This window comes from Exophiala xenobiotica, assembly GCF_000835505.1.
Source record: "Exophiala xenobiotica strain CBS 118157 unplaced genomic scaffold supercont1.2, whole genome shotgun sequence".
Taxonomy (NCBI): domain Eukaryota; kingdom Fungi; phylum Ascomycota; class Eurotiomycetes; order Chaetothyriales; family Herpotrichiellaceae; genus Exophiala; species Exophiala xenobiotica.
The window spans coordinates 4,099,310-4,117,772 of record NW_013562493.1 but is presented as its reverse complement, the minus strand read 5'-3'; the positions used below and the strand labels follow the sequence as shown (position 1 = coordinate 4,117,772).

Below are 18,463 nucleotides of genomic sequence, written 5' to 3'. Positions count from 1 at the left end.
CTGGACAACGTAGGCAAGGTCACAATTTTTCAGTAGATAGTAAAAGGGTTCTAGGGTTAGCGCACTGAGAGTCAACCCTAGACGACTATATTATAGAAATATAGATAAAGTAGAAACCAGATATAATGTAATCTTGGTAAGATATTTATATCCCCGCAGTATACAAGCACCAGCATGAATGGTGAGTGTGAAGGTGAGGAATATTAGCCAGGTGAGCGCGCAGATGAGGGCCCTCTTTACTCTTCTTTACATGCCAAGGACTCGATCCAAACTGCGGGGGATCAGCTTTCGGGAGCTTTATTGGCGACATCATGCGACATCCATCATTCACGCTGCAAATACACGCCGAAGTAGCATGTTTCTGCATTATTTTGAGCGCAGGAAACCTACTGTTCGACTGTCCCCTCTCTGCCGGTAGAGATGGCGTTGCCTCCAGCCGGCATCAAGTGCCCGTCACATTGTACTCACATTCACAAGGTCACCTGAAGGAAGGACTGCTGCATCCCACACAACACGCTCAATTCTCCCTTGTGTGACAAGCTCCAGCCGCCGGCCACCGTCCAACCCGACTTCACGCTCCAACTTCAAAATGCAAGGCTTCAATATGGGACGTTACGTCCCGCCGGACCTCGAAGGCACGGTCTCATTCAACCAAGCCTCGGGCAAGGGCCACGCGCTGGGCAACCGCGCCCGCAAACTCCAGACCGAAGGCATCCTGACCGTCCGCTTCGAATGCCCCTTCGCCATCTGGTGCACGCACTGCAGCCCCGAACAGATCATCGGGCAGGGCGTGCGGTTCAACGCCGAGAAGAAGAAAGTGGGCAACTACTTCAGCACGCCGATCTGGAGTTTCCGATTCAAACACACTCTCTGCGGCGGGGCGATCGAAGTCCGCACCGACCCGAAGAACGCGGAGTACCTGGTCGTCGAGGGCGGACGCAGAAGAGATACGGGTGTCGACAAGGTACTCGATGGCGAGATTGAGATTACGCGGCGCGTGTTGTCGGAAGAGGACAAGGAGCGCTTTGAAAAGGAGGGCGGGTTTGGTGCACTCGAGAAGAAGGTCGTCGACAAGACTGCGTTCGATAGTCAACGGGCCCGGCTGGATGGCTTGCTGAAAGAAAGCGAGCGGCACTGGGCGGACCCCTATGAGAAGAGTAGGAAGCTGCGTGCCGAGTTCAGGGTCGGCCGGAGGAAGAGACAGGCTGATGAGAGGACGGGCGATGCTCTGAAAGAGAAGTTCGGCCTGGGTGTGGAGATGTTGAGCGAGGCGCCCGAGGATAGCGACAGGGTCAAATTCGTCGAGTTTGGACAGTCCGACGAGGCTCCCAGCTCGTCGAAGCCTATGTTCAGGAACTTCAACGGTGACTTACCTTCCCGATTGAAATCCAGCGCGAAGCTGGACAAGAAAGAGGCGCTACAGAGTCAATTGGCCGGAAATACGAGGATTGCTACGGATCCGTTCCTGCGAGAAGGAGACATCTGGCAGCCTAGAGTCAAGCGGAAACGAGACGAGGTTGAGGTTGAACAGAAGAAGACCGCCAAAATGGACGGGTTGGCGTTGATCGGTTACAATTCGGATTCTTCATGATACCCCGGACACTTGAGTCCATTTGTTTATCTACTTCTCGCCACGAAATGGCCTTTTCAGCTGCTCCGGGTTGGCACCGGACATTTCACTGATGGCGCATCTATCTCAAGGCCATATTTGACAAGATCATCAGTATGGAATGGAATTGGCGACGACACATGTTGGGAGAGCATATTCATCATTCCACCCTCTAGACTATCTCACGACAAGAAGAAAGTCTTCATTGCCCGTGGCTCGATAGTAGCCATGAAAGTCCTACCAATCTGCGTCTGTCCGGTCATCGTAACATTGTGCTCGTTGTTTGTCAGATACGCTGTTGCCATCGTTGCATTGATCCCAGTCAGGTCGATCGACAATTCGTACGGGAAGTGCGCCTCATTGATCACGGGAATGGCGATGGTGCCGTTCGTGTTGATGTATGCGCTAACATACAAATTCTCGGCACTGCTAGACGCCTCAATGCGGACGGCTCCGGGTCGAGCAAAGCGGAAATAAGACGCAAAAGCCCACAAGCGAGCGGAGACATAGTAGTTGTCGTACTCGAGTCTTATCAAAGCGTTGTCCCCCGTGGTGTTCTGTGCGCACCACCAGTGAGTGTAGCCAGAGGTTTCGGAGTTTACGAAGGCGTTGTGCATGTACAAAGCCCATTGAAAGCCCTCGCTACAGCAGTCAGTACCTACGTAGGGATACATGTGCGAAGGGGGCTTTCTTACGCAAGTTGACCGGTCACATCCCAATAGGCATTCCACTTGCCAGTCCCCTAAGTTAACGGTGTCAGCAAGATTGTGCGTCCTGAGGGCTACGCAACTTACATCGGCCCATTCAGTCATCATATTCGGCTTGCCATTTGAGTTGAAGGGTCGTTCGGGATTGCTCTGATAGTTGTGCCACGTCTGCATGTGTCAGCTTGCTCTTTACGATCTGCGAAACGAAATACCTACTGCAACGTCAAACAGGTCGGAGCCGCCTGCTTGTTCCAGCTCGTACAGAATGTTTCGTTCCTGTCTAGCACCGGTGGCATCACAGCACGCGACGCTGATATTGGGAAATGCAGCTTTCGCCGTGGGATACAGTACTTCCAGGAAGTCCTTCGCTTGGTAGCCGTCCGACTCCATGCTTGCATAGGTCACCGGATTGAAGTCCGGTTCGTTATAGGCACCAAGCAGAGATACTTCGATGCCTTCCTGTTCATAGAACTTCACGTATTGCACCAGATAGTCCGCATAAGCTTGTCGCCAGTCAGCAGAGCAGTTGGTGGCGCCCCTAACACCGCAAATGAAGCCGCCATTATCTTCGGTGCCAACAGACTTCATACAACCCGGCGCAGACCATGCATCAGCATATACATAGATATTCGGGTTGTACTTAAACGCGGTCTGGGTGAGCTGCAGCTGGCATGTATCGTTGCCGTCCCAAACATAATTGAAAGGCCCAGCTGGAGTGGCCGGGCAGATGGGTAGGATGGACGCGACGTCGCCAGCAACATAGCTCGGAGTCGACCCGATATCGTTACGAACGATGGACAAACCACCAATGTTCTCGTCGAAAAGCGTCTGAGTAACAATGTCCTGCTTGGCCACAGACAAGCCGGCTGAGCCAAATTGTTGACATGCAATGCCAAATGCTCCAGAACAGCCGCCGCCGATCATTGTCTGGTACTTTTGAAGTGCATTTACCGATATCGAGGCGGAGTATGTCGTATTTGGTGTGTAGCTCCAGGCTGAGCAGCCAGTGGCCGCAACAAAGACGATGAGGCTCTTCATCTTACCGATTTGAGGCTTTTGACAAGCCCTCCCAAGCATTTAGTGAATGCAGGTACGACATAAGTACCTTTCCACAACCCCACACGAAGTCGGCCTCCGCAGTCGGTATTTTATCCAGCATGCCTTTTATCCATCACTTTTTACCCAGCGGCCATTCTCCGTCACCTTGTATGCTGTTCACGACCACATTGGGAAGGTGACTTCAGCAATACCTACATGGACACTGCTTGCGCTTTGGTATAGCCACTTTCAATTCCAACACCGTCGTAGACGTAGCTTACCAATTTATCCGGTCGGCTGAGACAGAGTACATGTGGCCATAATGTGTCAAGGGTTCCATACTCTGCGTCTCATCGTCGGATCCAAGGTGTTGTGGGGAATAGGGTGTAGTTTCGTTCATGGGCATGAGCTTCGCAGCCGCTAGATCAGCTCGCTAAGGAATACCCAGCCCTTAGCGAGAGTCATTCAGTTATTCATACATCCGGTTTCGAAGCCGCGTTTCACTGCGCGGCTCTTGAGCTCTAGCGTTCCATAGTATTCGCGTTCTGCACTCATTCAGTGTTGCTTTTGCTTTCCTGCTCAGCAGAAGGGCCCAATGTCCGCCTGCCATGCGTTTCACCAAGGGCTGGCATAGGGGTCCGCCGACTTGCAGCAAAACCACCAGGTGGTGGAGGTGGCGCAGGACCACGAACCGCCCATGGTGCTTGAGTGACGCCGTTCACGAATCCCCGTGGCGCTTGTGTAGGTCCGCCAGCCCAGGGTGCGGCAACCCCTGTACCCATTGGCCGACCTGTAGGTCGCATGGTACTGGGAGCGTGAGTATCTGAGGGATTTCGGAGAGGTTGATTCGCTGCGTGTGTCGAGGTCGGTGGAGGTTTTGCTTCTGGATCTTTCTCCCACTTGAAGAGAGACCCGAATGGGAAATGCTGAACAACTGGGAATTTGCCCAAGACTTCGGCATTGTACATCTTGATCATACCTTTGTTGATTTTGCCCCAGCCGTCTTTGATACCAGAGATGTCGAAAAGCATCGGACTATGCTCCCAGAACGGGCCCTTCTTCACATCATAGATGAATGCGATAGCGGAGAAATACATGTTTGTGTCTTTCTCCTTGTCGACCAGATTCGATTTGGTAACGGCGGAAGCCTCTGGTGCATCCGGCAAGGAGCCTTCGGTTGGAGCATCATCGGACTCTGTGATGGCGGGTGCTAATTGAGCAGAGCCAAAGATGTAGGGTAGGAAGGAATTGTCGTCGAGTCCCCAAACTCCGTGCGAACCTGCGGGTTCAAGAGTGTATGTCTTGATGAGTTTCCGTATGAGGGATAGGTAGAGTTCGAAGACGCCTAGCACAATGCCTCTTTCTTCGATTCCCGGCTCAGCTTGAGGAAAGAAATCCACCTTCCAGAGGCAAGCGAGGAATGCCATGAAGCTGAGTTCATGTCCAGTGCCATAGTCCAATCTCTGAGGACTGCCGAAGCTGCCCAGGAGATAAGGACCTATTTCTTCACGCGCCGCCAATAACGGTTCGGGTAGACACTCTTGAAGTAGGTCATCCACCTGGTCTTCAACTAGCTTGTACCACTTCCGAAAGCTGACATTGCCAAATCTTCTCGGTCCAGTGTCAGGAGGAACCTCATCAATGAGGTTGATTAACTTGGTCAACAGCGTCCGTAATTTCGTGTCAGAGTCAGAATACGTGACATCCTCCGAATTCAATGGCCAGGTCCTAGTTTTGAGGCAGCCGTCCACTTCTTCTTTTCGAGGGATAACAGCTCGACTGAGTTGTAGGATAAAGGTGATGATGTCTCTGTAGGCAACGGAAGTCAAGAAGAATGAAACGTCTGCACCATCATGGATTCTTTTGGTTGGTTGTTCGAAGTGATGACTCTGTACATCCTTGACTTTGGCCAGGAGCGGAGCCGGCGTCATGGTGGACCACGATCGAGGATTGTGAGCACGCAAGACCTGTTAGAAGAGTTCGTAGAGAACTGCAGAGAGATAGAAGGAATGGGACGACTGTCGAATGTCAAAAGTCGATTGCTGATTGTTTGAAGGCGAGATGTCGCTTTTTGGAGGCCCCGAGATGAAGATGACATAACAGTCGCCCAGTAACTTGAATCTTTCCGCCGCGTCTATCAATTGTCGCGCGTCGGTCCGCAAGAAGCTGAACCCACCACCATGTCCACGATCTACGACCGCCATTCCCACCATCCTCCTATTCCTAACATGCCGCAGCTTCGATAACATACCCATCAAGATGCGGCGCTCAGCTCGGCTCTCTGGAATAAACGGGGTTCCAGAAGAGCAGGATACCGACAGAGCAGAGGACGCGTCGCAAGACGTTACCGCGATTCTCAATGCAGAAGCTGGCGGCCAGGCCCAGCAGTCGACTCCAAAGCGCAAACGCGAGTCTACGCTGACGTCCTATGCTGGACGTTCCCCGAACAAGAGAAGAGCTGCGGAACTTACATCGACGTCGACGCCTGCGAACCCGACAAATGCCCACTCCTCAACACGATCCTCCGGTCGGCTTCATGCGCGGGTTTCCCTTGCACCTCGCCCGCCAGTCAGCCGACGTGATCAATACGAGCTACCCGATTCCCCACAAGCTGTTGCATCAACGCGTCCGGCTATTGAGCCTCCGAAGAAGCTGAGGGCTTTGAATAAGACCAAACAGAAGCAGTTGCCAGTTTCACCCTTTCGGGGCAAGGGAGAGCTTGATATCAGGACGACTGCTACTGTCTATTTGGACGACTCTCCCAGGAAAATACCGACAAGAAACAAGCTGCAAAAGATCGGAACCTCCATCCTGAAGTTGCGTCCTACTACGCACCAGAACGACTCGAGCAACGCCCCGTTCGATGGTGAAGACGTCCTCGCGGAGGCATTCAGACAGCCTGATGGTCCAGAGACTCCAGTACTGCCACCTGCTCAGGTATCTGCATCCACAGCTGTTGAGCCTCAGCCCACTCCTGCGAGGAAATCTCCTAGCAAGAAACCAAGCCGGGGAGGAGTGGGGCCAGGCCGAACGCCTGAGATTGTGCCTGGAGAACCTGAATCAGCACAGGACTCTCGAGCTTCGAAAGTAGTAAATTCGCTGGCGCACGCTGCATTACAGACTCGGCATGAGCAGAGCTATCCGAATCGAGTCGCCGCTTCGCCAAAAAGGCGTGCCCCAGCCCGCCGTCAGGCAGGTCCCCAGGAAGCTGCTGATGAGGGAATCGATGAGCAGGAACCAGATGATCAGGTAGATGAGCATTCGGCATCTGAAGCCGAGCAAGATGAGCCAGCATCAGCACCAGAAGCAGATCGAGGAGAAGACGACGGGGATCGAGCAGAAGAGGATGATTTACAGGGAACGGCCAACCATGCTTCAAGTCAGCGCCCAGAGACTGAAGCTGAGAGGAGGAGAAGAGAGCAATTAGAAGCTGAAGAGGAAGTCAAGCGGCAAGAGAGAATACAGACTGCCATGCGAGGCATCGAAACCGCGGCGCAGCTCTATGAATGTGGGCCAGCCTGGGAGGAGGCTCTTGTAGGTGCGGCTGAAGTTGTGGAACGTCGAGCCCATACAGAGCCAACTTCAACTCCCGGCAGAGCAGTAGCACGACCACTGAAGATCCTGATCAAAGCGTACAAAAGGCTTGGGCGCGTGGAGCCCGAAGCTCTTTCACAGAACATCAGGACAATCCGGGAGAATCGTCGTATTTTCAAAGAACGATGTGAGCACATCAGCAGCTACAAAATCCGACCTGACATGACGCACGACCGTCAGCGCAAAAAGATGGTCAGGGACATTTTCGAGCACCTCGTTCCAGACTCGATGAAGTTGGCGAAATATGTACTAAGGGCACAATTCCAAGATGGTGATCTGAGCCCAACCGCACTCAAAGACGTGGTTCGTGTTTTGCAGATCACAATGTTGTTGGTGAAAAGTGCCAATGTATGGTTACCCCGGCCGAATTTCGATAACCCCAACAAGTCGATAATGAAGTCGGAAATTGCACCGAATGTTGCCTATATCATCCGACGATACTCTGATGAGATCGCGCCGGAAGAATTTGAAAAGTATCGCAATGATCTGGAGGTTAAGCAACGGGCCGAGCTACAGAGACTGATGTCCCGGTTTGAATGTAAAAGGGCTGCGGTCAGGGAGAGATATCGCCGCCATGCAACTCGGACCAATCAGCACCCTGAGTCAGAGGTTATTGATATTGATGAGCTTGATGTGGACGACCAGCATCGTGCCAATGATGATCATGGAGCAACAGCCGTACAGACTCTGTCTGACCGTGGCTCACACCGATCCCAGCCCAGAAGGGAGCCTACTGAGGAAATACCGGCTCCTCCTCCGCTGGCAATGGATGACAAGGAGAAGATAGTCTTGCTCCACGCGCTGCAAGTCTACACTTCGGGGACGAGATTTCAAGACATCATGGATGCATATGGAGGAGACGGGGGCAAGCTTAGCCGGTTTGATATGGATCAGATCATGGCGCAGGCACGTTTCTTCAAACAGACTATGGCATTACAATTGCAGGATCAATCTGACCGACAATGGGATTTCCTGCGCTCAGTGCCCGACTGAGACCGGACATTGAATGAGCGTCTCTTGTTTCGGAGGGTGTGTATGATCTGTTGGGCGTTGGAAAAGAGATACCCCTGTAGCATTGTTGCATGCAATTGAATATAGATGCCTGACAAACCATCCTTGCCCTACGATAACTCTCCTCTCGCAATGAAGCCAGTGACATTCATCTTCCGGCCGTGCAGCGTGAACTCAACGGGCTTCATGAGCTGATACTCAAAGTTCCCACCAAGCCCTGCAGCCATGTACAATTGTCGCATACCCGCTTCAGTGAACGCTCGTGGTTTCTCTGTTGCCAGAGACGTTGACTCGCTGTTCTCATCGGTATCGGGGGCTTTGTCCAAGACCACACAAACACCTCCAGCCCTCAGACACTTCGCGAGCCGCTCCAGCAGCTTCGCTGTGTCATCGACGTGATGCAACGCCGAGCCTAGCACGACGACGTCGAAGTTGGAGACAAGCTCAGGCTTCTGTCTCGTTACAGCCTGAACTTCGTCGTCGTTTAGTAGATTATGCTGATACGCGTGTGCACGCTCTGGGCCAAACCCCCTCGCCGCCGCCCATTTGTTGTACTCTGCAACCATGCCCTCGGAGAAGTCGAGGCCCACAGCTTGACTTACGAAAGGCATCAAGGCCTAGAGTAGTATATCTGGTCAGGTTTGAAATGCAAACAGCAAAAGCTTGCGTTGGCAAAGGTATCACTGAGCTCACTTTTGAAGCGGTACCGGCACCACAGGCATAATCCAGCAGGCGAACGCCCGTCCAGTTGCCACGGATCCAGAGACGTCGATCCTGGATCTCCTGGATCATAGCCTTGAGAAGAGGCGCAAAGTCGGTCTGGTGGCTCACAGCGGTCTGACTACAGAGACATCAATACATAGGCAGCACAAGGCTTCGGATGACATGTCTATGGCATAAAGAGAGGACAACTTACTCAAAAATCTCCCGCTTCTTGCTCTCAGTGTCGCTCATGGTGGCTAAGTAATCTGGATAGTCTGTCTGTGCAGTTTCAGGTCTTTGGCTGGTTGCGCAGGCCAATTATATGCTCCCAACTGTGTATGGTCCTCGTTTTGCTCATGCAGGAAATGTGTAGGGCAGCGGAAACATTTGCTCAAAGTCTCCGCAGCTCACGAGAAAGTCTCCGTAGAGAAATACCCTTGTCTTTCATAGAGCGTAGAAGAAAGGAAGAAACATGTGATAATTAATATTTCTCATTCCTGCTAATCGGTACCTGCCATTGTGGTCGCTGAAAGCGCAGGAGGCCGCAGCGAGATTCTGTACTTAACCACCTCCGGGTCTTCATATTGAGCCATCCACATCGGGTCCATGGTTATCTCCCACTGCTTCATTCGGCTCATGAGCTGGACTTGAGGGTCTTCCAGCGCTTTGTAGAATTTAAGGTCAGCGTCCTTCTTCGCTGGAGTCGCCATCGCCAACCACTGCTCCATCTCGTGTTCTCGGGCAACATCGTCAATTTTCCAGATGTCTAGAGGATCGTCGCTGTATCCTCCTCGCTGGATCAGTCTCTTGTTCTCAATGGAGAACTCGTTCGTAAAGTTCAACCACTTGTCGCGTCTGGCCTTGGCCCACACGTCAAGAAGAGACTCTGGGGCTTTCCCATTGATAACGGCAGCAAGAGCTCTGCCTAGTGGGCCGGCGTCAAGAAGTCCTGTTGTTAGTCCGAGGCCGCCGATTGGGTTGTTACTCTAGCACATCCTTGAGCGTCATGGAGGTAGTAACCCCGGGGAGCGACCACTTACATGAGCAGCATCTCCTGCCAATAGGACTCTTCCTTTTCTGAAAGTCTGAGCACATCTCTGGTGAGGTTTGTACTTGTTCAACTGGACCAGCTCATAATCCACCGGCCAGACAGGGAAGATATGTTTGTAGTGTTCGTCCAGCTCAGCTCGGATTTCCTCGTTCGTCAAACCTGCCCTCACCCCAAACGCAATACGCCAGAGGTCTTTCTCAGCACCGAGGATGGTAACCACAGCCCAATTAACGGGATCCAGAACGAAATTTGCCGTAGTAAAGCCATGTTTGTAGAAATCATACTTGATATTAGTCGCCACGAAGTCCTCTTTCGGCCAGGAGAAGCCTTCGAAAGGAATGTTGCAAAGCTTCCGGACACTTGAGCCTGCACCGTCGGTGCCCACAAGCCAATCACAACTGTATTTGGTTTGCTCTTTTGTAGCCGGATTAATAGCCGTGACTGACACCGTGTTACTCTCATCGTTTTGGGTAATTTCTGTCACTTGTTGATTAAACCTGACCTCAGAGTTGTACCGAGTCGTCAAATGATTAAGCAAGATTGCTGCGAGTTGTGGCTGAGGGCAATTTATCCCTGCCGGGAAGATTTCTCCGCCTTCCCTCTTGTCAACGTATGCAACCCGTTCTTTGTTGACCCAGAATGAGAGCCGATCGTTGATGACAGACTGTGCCTTGACATCATCCAATGTCCCAGTTTCGAGTAATTCGGCTTGCGCACATGGTTGGTATGCAGATGCCCGAGGGGATTGATCGACCTCGTGATTTCTCTCCAAGATCAGAACAGGAACTCCAAGTCTTGCGAGGTTTGTTGCGGTAGTCAAACCGACCGGGCCACAGCCCACCACAATGACTTGGCGATGCTCTGCACTCGAGGATCCCATTGCAGAAGCGAGATCTCGGTTGCCGGAGTTTACCTCGACAAAATAAAAGCTTGATGATCGCCAAAGATCAAGTAAATTGTTGCTGGAACCCATGATTCATCCGTCTGTGGTTGCTCCGTGTTGCTCCAAGGACCCCACAAAGTCTTCCCCACATCCTCATATGTACGGTAGTCAGTCTGGGTTCTTAGCCGATGACAGCAAACGGCAAAGGCACTTACTCCACCCCTTCAACCCCCAACCCAGATTCGCGAACATGTGGGGAGTACATATAGTTCGTAGAAATGTGTCACCGTTGGCCTCGAACTCGAAATAGTAACTGGTACTCCTGTTTGGACCTATTGACCAGCAACGATGGGTGAGCCAGCGCCAGAAAGATTCCTTGGTAACCAGCATGACTGCCAATACGCTTCTGATCCTCGCAAGAACAAAGATCTGGCTGCTTCGCAAAATGGTCGTCATGTTCTTATTGCTGGTGCCGGGCGCGGCATTGGGCGAGCGACTGCGGAGTTCTTCGCCCATACAGAGGCCAAATCTCTCAGCCTGATGGCATTGGAGGCTGCCGAAGTGGAGGAAACGGCTAAGTTGTGCAAGGAAATCAATCCGAACCTCACAACCAAGACGGCTGCATTTGATGTGAGGGACTATGCCAAAGTGCAAAAATTTGTCGAAGATGTCGACAAAGAATTTGGCAGGATTGATGTTCTGTTCATGAATGCTGGTCGGCCACCTCAGTGGTTAGCAACACACGAATCAGACCCACAAATCTGGTGGGATACCGTTGCCATATCCCTCCAGGGAGCTTTCAATTTCAGTCGAGCCGTCATTCCCACCATGCGAAGGGAGAACGGCGGAAGCATCATCTTCACCGCCAGTGCGGGTGCACACGTCAACAAAGGGATGACCAGCTATATGCTTGGAAAGCTAGGCATGGTCCGGCTTTGTGAAGCGTTGCATTTCGAAAACAAGGATTCTGGCATCAAGACGTTCGCCATTCATCCAGGAGCGATTAAAACCCGATTTTATACCGACTTCAAAGAAGCGGCAGAAGGGAACATCAAGCCAGATAGCTATGTGTCGCAAACACTAGAGGGCGAAAAGAAGTCAGCAGAGACTGCTGTCCACTTTTTCAAGGAGGTATCCTGGGATACTCCACAGATGGCTGCTGGGATGGTAGTTGCCCTTGCCAGCGGAAAGATGGATTTCATGTCGGGCAGATATGTGGATTGTTCCAGGAAGGTTGACGAGTATATTGCGGACAAGGAGAAGATAAGGTCGAAAGATTTGCATCGGGTGAAGCTGATAGCAGATGAGAACTGGTTCATACCTTCGCCTGAGGTAGAGTAGTCAACAGCGCTATCCGAATGGAACTGAAGCATAACAAGAGGACGTCGTAGGCAATGCGAGCATTAGCAGACATGGATGAAAGGTTTCTGTGCTATGCATATGAGTGAGGATGGGCGTTGTTTACTTGCACCATGGCGGTAGAAGAAGAAACCCGTTTGTTTCACGTGATCACCTCCTCGAGGCCTTCCTGGCGAAACCACTTTACGCGCTCTCGGCCTTGGCGTTTTCGCGTTCGACGCGGGACGCGTTCTGCTCATAACTTTATCGCCCACTCCGAGGGGGACTCCTGAATGTCTTGAAGGCCAGACGACAGACTACCACAACCACAACCCCCATCTACCATGTCGTCGACACCATCCTCGCGCCGTCGAGGCCATTCTTCGCGCAAATCTCAATCTTCAACTCCGGCACAACAGTCTCAAGCGACCCCCAGAAATTCCAAGCAGGCCAACGGAGGCCCTGCAGTGGCATCTTCCTCACCTTTGTTCTTTCAATCGTCGCCAGTGCGGTCAACACCCGCACCTCCCTCGCAGTTGGCAAGCGATGGCATGATTATCAGCTCGCCTCCGCGACAGTCATCCAATGTGGGTGACCGCGAAACGACACCTCGACCATCCACCAGGCCAGCTGCAGGTAATGAGACCCCCTTTCAATGAGTAGCAGTATTCTCACTATCAGCAGAGTCTTCCCCAGTTCGATATGACCCCAGCTCAAGCCCTGTGCGGAGTTCAAATCGCATGCAGTCCGATGTGCCAACAAGCAGCAGCGGCTTGTTCGTGCGTCAAGATCGTCCACCACGAATTTCCTCGCGACGAGGAGATATCCACTCAGACACATTTGCCTCCTCTCCTGCCAATCGACGTCGCATATATGTCGGCGAAGATGGCATGCCAGTGCGAGATGGTCAAGAGCCAGCCTCAGAAGCCACCTTCTCAAACTTGAACCCGGATACCTCAGAGGCAGATGCAATGGGAGGCGACTCCACAAGAGTTATCTGGGGCACAAACATTTCCATTGTGGACTCTATGTCATCGTTCAAGAACTTTCTCTACAACTTTGCAAAGAAATATCGAATGTGGGCTGATGGTGCTTCCGAGGAAGAAACAGCAGCCCTAGGAGCTGGTGCGGACCAGAAAGAGTACCTTGAAATGCTACAAGACATGCGAAAACTAGGTGTTCATGGTCTGAATCTGGATGCCCGCAATCTCAAAGCATATCCTGCGACCTTGAAATTATGGCACCAACTGCAAGCATACCCACAAGAAATTATCCCTTTAATGGATCAGTGCGTCAAAGATGTCATGGTAGAGCTTGCGCAAATGGAGATGCAAGAGTTGCAAAGAGCACGCAATGATACAACTGCTTCTAGGGCACGTAATGGAAGCTCAATGCCTCCACTACCACCATCAGATCTTGGTAGTGCCGCTACACCGGTCGCTACTCCTGGTGCAGACGCAATCCCTGATTTGGTGGAAGAAGCAGAAATTCGACCTTGGAAAGTCTTGCCATTCGGATTGGACAAAACCGTCAACATGCGTGACCTTGATCCAGCAGACATCGACAAACTGATTTCTATCAAGGGCCTTGTCATTCGAGCCACTCCGGTCATTCCAGACATGAAAGAAGCATTCTTCAAGTGCGCTGTCTGCAAGCATACCACCTACGTCTCCATTGATAGAGGCAAGATCGCAGAACCAACCGAATGCCCTCGAACTGCTTGTAAATCGAGGGACAGCATGGAGATTGTCCACAACCGATGTGTCTTTGCAGACAAGCAGGTCATCAAGCTACAAGAAACACCAGACTCGGTCCCAGATGGACAGACGCCACACAGCGTATCTCTTTGCGTGTATGACGAATTGGTGGATGTCTGCAAAGCCGGTGACCGCATTGAGGTGACTGGAATTTTCAGAAGCAACCCCGTCCGGGTCAATCCCCGTCAAAGAACAGTCAAATCTCTATTCAAGACATATGTCGATGTCCTGCATGTTCAAAAAGTGGACAAGCGCAAGTTGGGCATCGATGCATCCACCATCGAGCAAGAACTCTCCGAACAAGTCGCAGGCGACGCAGAACAAACCCGCAAAATCACAGCCGAAGAAGAAGCCAAGATCCAGGAGATCGCAGGCCGAGACGACATCTACGAGATCCTCTCCAGGAGTCTGGGCCCCAGCATCTACGAGCTCGACGACGTGAAAAAGGGCATTCTCCTGCAACTCTTCGGCGGAACCAACAAGTCGTTCGAAAAAGGCGGAAGCCCCAAATACAGAGGCGACATCAACGTCCTGCTGTGTGGTGACCCATCCACGGCCAAGTCCCAATTGCTTCAGTACGTCCACAAAATTGCACCTCGAGGCGTCTACACTTCCGGCAAGGGTTCGTCTGCAGTCGGTCTGACAGCATATGTGACGCGCGATCCGGAATCGAGACAACTCGTCCTCGAATCTGGTGCCCTCGTCCTCTCAGATGGCGGCGTCTGCTGCATCGACGAGTTCGACAAGATGAATGAATCCACCCGCTCGGTTCTGCACGAAGTCATGGAACAACAGACAGTGTCCATCGCCAAAGCGGGTATCATTACCACCCTCAACGCCAGGACAAGTATCCTCGCCTCGGCCAATCCCATTGGGAGTAAATATAACCCAAACCTGCCCGTCCCGCAAAACATCGATCTCCCGCCGACACTGCTGTCGCGTTTCGACCTCGTCTATCTCGTGCTGGATCGCGTCGATGAAGTCAACGACCGTCGACTTGCCAAGCACTTGGTCGGAATGTACCTTGAAGATGCGCCGGAAAATGCGTCCAGGGAAGAAATTCTTGTAAGTCTTCCTTTGTAAACAGCCCGCCTTAAGTTCAATGTCCCTTCACTTCCTTCGCTGCTTCCTTGTATTCGTTCTACAAATGCTGACGTCGGGGGACCCTTTTATAGCAGATTGAGTTCTTAACAGCGTACATATCGTACGCGCGCCAAAACATCCATCCCGCTCTCACGCCGGCCGCCTCACAAGCGCTCGTCGACGCGTACATTCAAATGCGCAGCCTGGGCTCATCGATCCAAGCTTCCGACCGCCGGATCACCGCGACAACGCGTCAACTCGAAAGCATGATCCGGCTCAGCGAGGCGCACGCGAAGATGCGCCTGTCCCAGACCGTCACCGAGTCCGATGTGGCGGAGGCGGTGCGCCTGATCAGATCCGCAATCAAGGCCAGCGCGACAGACGCCCGCACGGGATTGATCGACATGGGTCTGCTCTCGGAGGGCGGCAGTGCGAGTGATCGGCGCCGGAAAGAGGACCTCAAGCGTGCGGTGCTCAGCGCCGTCGATGACGACGCAGGTGTGAGAAGTGGTGGCGCCGCAAGGTATGCCGACTTGTACAGGAAAGTCAGCGAGGGGAGCACAGTCGAGATCGAAGGCGCCGAGTTCCAGGAGGTGCTCAGAGCCCTGGAACAGGAGGGCAAAGTCCAGGTTACCGGCGAAGGTGGCCGGAGGAGTGTCAGGAGGATCACCGGCATTTAAGTTGGTCTCGTCCCAACCCTTGGTTTCTTTGCATCCGGTCTGCTCTGTCTTCATCATTGAGCTCAAATGGAAGGCTCTTGGTTGGCTCGCTGAATGAGTAAGCTGAACATGGATATGAACATTGACGAGGACACGGATCGTCTAATGAGGGGTTTATGGGCGTATGAGTGATGTGGTATCGTGTCATGAACGAGGCTGGTATGCTATGACATTGGGCGATGATGGGCGTTAGGATTGGGATTACATATAGTATGTGCACATGCACGGAGTCCGGTTAATTCTAGTTCTGGTTTATCTGATGTGCGTATGTAGACTAGAGTGTGGCTTGACATACTCGGTTTTCTATTACCATGTGCGTCGACCAGAGCTCTCTCACTTGAACATTGCAAGAATCACCACATCATGTTCGAGTATAGAGTATCTTCGTTGCATTTGGTCTACCTTTCCGACCACAACATAGCTAGATGGATAGATGATACCAATCCACAAGACGGGCCCCCAACATGTAATAAAATAACGTCCCTATGACCAATGGTATATTCGAGCATGGACTTCCGACAAAGAAGATATTCCGGACTGGATGCCATGCCCCCAGCCGCGTCCATGTTCAATCCATATGCAGACATGACCGTACCCAGACGCCAAACGTTCCGCAACCAACCTGACAACACAGAGGCTCGGGTCAAGTCTAGATCAAGCAGTAAAGTTATAAACGCGAACCTCCCCATCCTCGCCACCACTGCACATCCGACTGTCACTCAACCCGATACACGTCACTGGTCCAGCGTGCCCAGTGAACGTCCTTTCGCATTTCCCCGTCCGCGGATCCCACACTTTGACCATCCTGTCCTCGGCACCGGACACAAACCTGAGTGTATCCGCCGCGACGGCCCACACGCCTTCAACATGCCCAAAGAATTTCCGTATACACCGTCCCGAGTGCACGTCCCAAAGCCGAATCGTCGAGTCAAGTGCTGAAGTAAGCATGTACCGCGGCGGCTGTGCACGAGTGGGCTCCGAGGAGAACAACCCAACATGGTCAATGCACATAGACTGCATGTCGTCGGGTGGTGGGATGGAGGTATGGCTATCTGGACTTCCTGCGTCCGAATCCTGATCCGGGTTTTCTTCCGCATCGGCCTCAAACTCGGGCGGCAACGGCAGAACTTGCTGGACCTGGCCGACGTGGCCTTCGAATGTGTGGATACATTTCTTGGTGTCTAGGTCCCAGAGCTTGACGGTACAGTCGTCGGACGCAGTGAATATGGTGCGCGAAGCGGTGTCGATCTTGACGCTATTGACCCAGTCGGTGTGTCCGCGCAGTGTGAAGACCGAGCGGTCCTGGAAATTCCACACGCGAGCGGTGTGGTCGACCGAACCAGACACAAGAATATTGGAGTCGAAGTGCAAGGCCACAACGCCTTCCGAGTGGCCGTGGTATGTGGCTATGCATTCTCCGGTCCGCCAATTCCAGACTTTGAGGCTTTTATCGAGACTGCCACTGATGAGTTTGTTGTCGTCAAACTGTAAACAGCGAATGCCCATGGTGTGGCCTCTGAGCGTCCTCAGCTCTGCACCGGTGTCGAGGTCCCATATCTTGATTGTCGCGTCGTACGAACCTGTCGCCAGGATGTTGTCGCACAATTGAAGCGACATGACGCCGTTAGAGTGACCTTTTAAAATCTTAATGCTGCATCGGCCGTATTTCCAGTTGGTTCCGACCTTGAATCTGTCCTTGTATACATCTTTCCAAGGTCTCGTTCTTCTGTACTCGCTGTCCGTCGTTCCTAGTGGAGGTCTTCGTATCGTCACCGGCGACAGGCGACCATCCGACGACTTCTCGAGATCGGAGTAATCGTGATGACTTTCATCATCTATCGCAGCAGATGGTTCTGAGCGGTTTTCGAGGGTTTGGGACGAGCTCGCAGAATCGGAGTCACGTAAAAGACTGCCGGCAGCGCGGAGCTCAATTTGTCTCTTCGACGCACGCAGCATCTTTCGCTCCAGCAGCGGTAGGCCCCACCCACATTTTGTGCACTTCCGATCGATATGTTGTTCACACATCCTATGCCACACCACATCATCGTCTGCCAATTGCCTCCACCTGCGCGACACCTGTGCGGCTTTGCATAAAGAGGTGGTGTCCAAGAAGCAAAGAATGCGGAAAGCGACCTCGGGAGGTAGTGCCGACACAAAGTCGATGCGGATGAGTTTCTGGACGTTTGCAGAGAGGAATGATAGCTGTGGGAAGCAGCACTGAGCGAGGATACCTTGCAACATGAGGTTTCGATGCTTGGACGGCGCAGCAGAAAACAAGGACCACACTTGGACTATGCCTTGGCGATCTTCTTGTGACAGCGCATCCAAGTCCTTCTGTAGCTTGTCCATAGATGGTTCATCTGCTTGTCGGCGACACAACATATCTGGTCTATGGCGGTAACAGAATTTGGAGTTGGGGTCTTTGGTTTCGCCTGCTGGCATGCCATTCTTTCCGAGTGGCGCATATTGGGAAGGAATGTGTTTTGCCAGGAAAGGAGCGACGGTCTGTCGGGCATGCTTTGCGGTAGATTGAATGGTGATGCTCTTGTCTTTGGAGGCATCTTGCAGATGTTCAGCATGTGCGGTGTGTTCATGGTAGTCCTCCTCTTCAATTGGGTTGTGACGCAACCTCTTTCTAGCCGGCTCTTCCCATTCCGTTTCGACCAGGGAATGCCTTGCGTGTTTCTCTACCAGGTCAAAAGGCATAGTGAAGAATTTCGTTGAGAATGTCGAAGGAGGGTATATTACATGTCGTCCCTCGCCCGACAGTTGGCTATCTCGGTTATCGACCAAGGACTAGTGCGACCAGAGTTCGGGGCTGTTGTATGGTGGCTAAGAGGCAATGTAGGAAGATAAAATACTGAGCAGGGTTCGTGCAACGTGCTAGATTGCAGGAATCTGACAGAGGCCTAGTCCTATCTCAAGCAGACTTGTTGGGTGTCAACGGGTGTAGGATGGTGCAGGAGGGCAA

At 52.4% G+C, this 18,463-nt stretch overlaps 9 protein-coding genes across 10 annotated transcripts; 4 read left to right on the top strand and 5 right to left on the bottom strand.

Annotated features, from left to right (window-relative positions):
- The first annotated feature begins 322 nt into the window (after positions 1 to 322).
- On the top strand, positions 323 to 1,977 carry PV05_03730 (uncharacterized protein). The gene has a single exon (XM_013464403.1). It carries the CDS (start codon positions 590 to 592, stop codon positions 1,589 to 1,591), a length of 1,002 nt encoding a protein of 333 aa, XP_013319857.1. The 5' UTR covers positions 323 to 589; the 3' UTR covers positions 1,592 to 1,977.
- PV05_03729 (uncharacterized protein) lies at positions 1,792 to 3,393 on the bottom strand (the record flags this gene model as incomplete). The annotated part of the gene is made up of 4 exons (XM_013464402.1): positions 1,792 to 2,251; positions 2,305 to 2,351; positions 2,404 to 2,484; positions 2,533 to 3,393. The coding sequence occupies 4 exons, from the start codon at positions 3,391 to 3,393 to the stop codon at positions 1,792 to 1,794; spliced, it is 1,449 nt and encodes a 482-aa protein (XP_013319856.1).
- A 512-nt stretch (positions 3,394 to 3,905) lies between these two features.
- On the bottom strand, positions 3,906 to 5,285 carry PV05_03728 (uncharacterized protein; the record flags this gene model as incomplete). The annotated part of the gene is made up of 1 exon (XM_013464401.1): positions 3,906 to 5,285. One exon carries the CDS (start codon positions 5,283 to 5,285, stop codon positions 3,906 to 3,908), a length of 1,380 nt encoding a protein of 459 aa, XP_013319855.1.
- A 226-nt stretch (positions 5,286 to 5,511) lies between these two features.
- PV05_03727 (uncharacterized protein) lies at positions 5,512 to 8,053 on the top strand. Its single transcript, XM_013464400.1, has one exon. It carries the CDS (start codon positions 5,614 to 5,616, stop codon positions 7,939 to 7,941), a length of 2,328 nt encoding a protein of 775 aa, XP_013319854.1. The 5' UTR covers positions 5,512 to 5,613; the 3' UTR covers positions 7,942 to 8,053.
- PV05_03726 lies at positions 7,828 to 9,046 on the bottom strand. Of its 2 annotated transcripts, XM_013464399.1 has the most exons (3): positions 8,876 to 9,046; positions 8,653 to 8,800; positions 7,828 to 8,576 (listed from the first exon to the last, which is right to left on the bottom strand). In XM_013464399.1, the coding sequence occupies exons 1-3, from the start codon at positions 8,911 to 8,913 to the stop codon at positions 8,070 to 8,072; spliced, it is 693 nt and encodes a 230-aa protein (XP_013319853.1). In that variant the 5' UTR covers positions 8,914 to 9,046; the 3' UTR covers positions 7,828 to 8,069. The 2 variants fall into 2 exon arrangements, with proteins under 2 accessions (XP_013319853.1, XP_013319852.1); XM_013464398.1 differs by having other exon boundaries at positions 8,653 to 9,046.
- Positions 9,047 to 9,154: 108 nt separating this feature from the next.
- Positions 9,155 to 11,130, bottom strand: PV05_03725 (uncharacterized protein). Its single transcript, XM_013464397.1, has 2 exons — positions 9,702 to 11,130; positions 9,155 to 9,647 (listed from the first exon to the last, which is right to left on the bottom strand). The coding sequence occupies exons 1-2, from the start codon at positions 10,683 to 10,685 to the stop codon at positions 9,162 to 9,164; spliced, it is 1,470 nt and encodes a 489-aa protein (XP_013319851.1). The 5' UTR covers positions 10,686 to 11,130; the 3' UTR covers positions 9,155 to 9,161.
- On the top strand, positions 10,944 to 11,936 carry PV05_03724 (uncharacterized protein; the record flags this gene model as incomplete). Its single annotated transcript, XM_013464396.1, has 1 exon — positions 10,944 to 11,936. The coding sequence occupies one exon, from the start codon at positions 10,944 to 10,946 to the stop codon at positions 11,934 to 11,936; it is 993 nt and encodes a 330-aa protein (XP_013319850.1).
- A 285-nt stretch (positions 11,937 to 12,221) lies between these two features.
- Positions 12,222 to 15,948, top strand: PV05_03723 (uncharacterized protein). Its single transcript, XM_013464395.1, has 3 exons — positions 12,222 to 12,569; positions 12,618 to 14,755; positions 14,866 to 15,948. Exons 1-3 carry the CDS (start codon positions 12,278 to 12,280, stop codon positions 15,451 to 15,453), a joined length of 3,018 nt encoding a protein of 1,005 aa, XP_013319849.1. The 5' UTR covers positions 12,222 to 12,277; the 3' UTR covers positions 15,454 to 15,948.
- Positions 15,861 to 18,446, bottom strand: PV05_03722 (uncharacterized protein). Its single transcript, XM_013464394.1, has one exon. The coding sequence runs from the start codon at positions 18,196 to 18,198 to the stop codon at positions 16,147 to 16,149; it is 2,052 nt and encodes a 683-aa protein (XP_013319848.1). The 5' UTR covers positions 18,199 to 18,446; the 3' UTR covers positions 15,861 to 16,146.
- Positions 18,447 to 18,463: the final 17 nt, after the last annotated feature.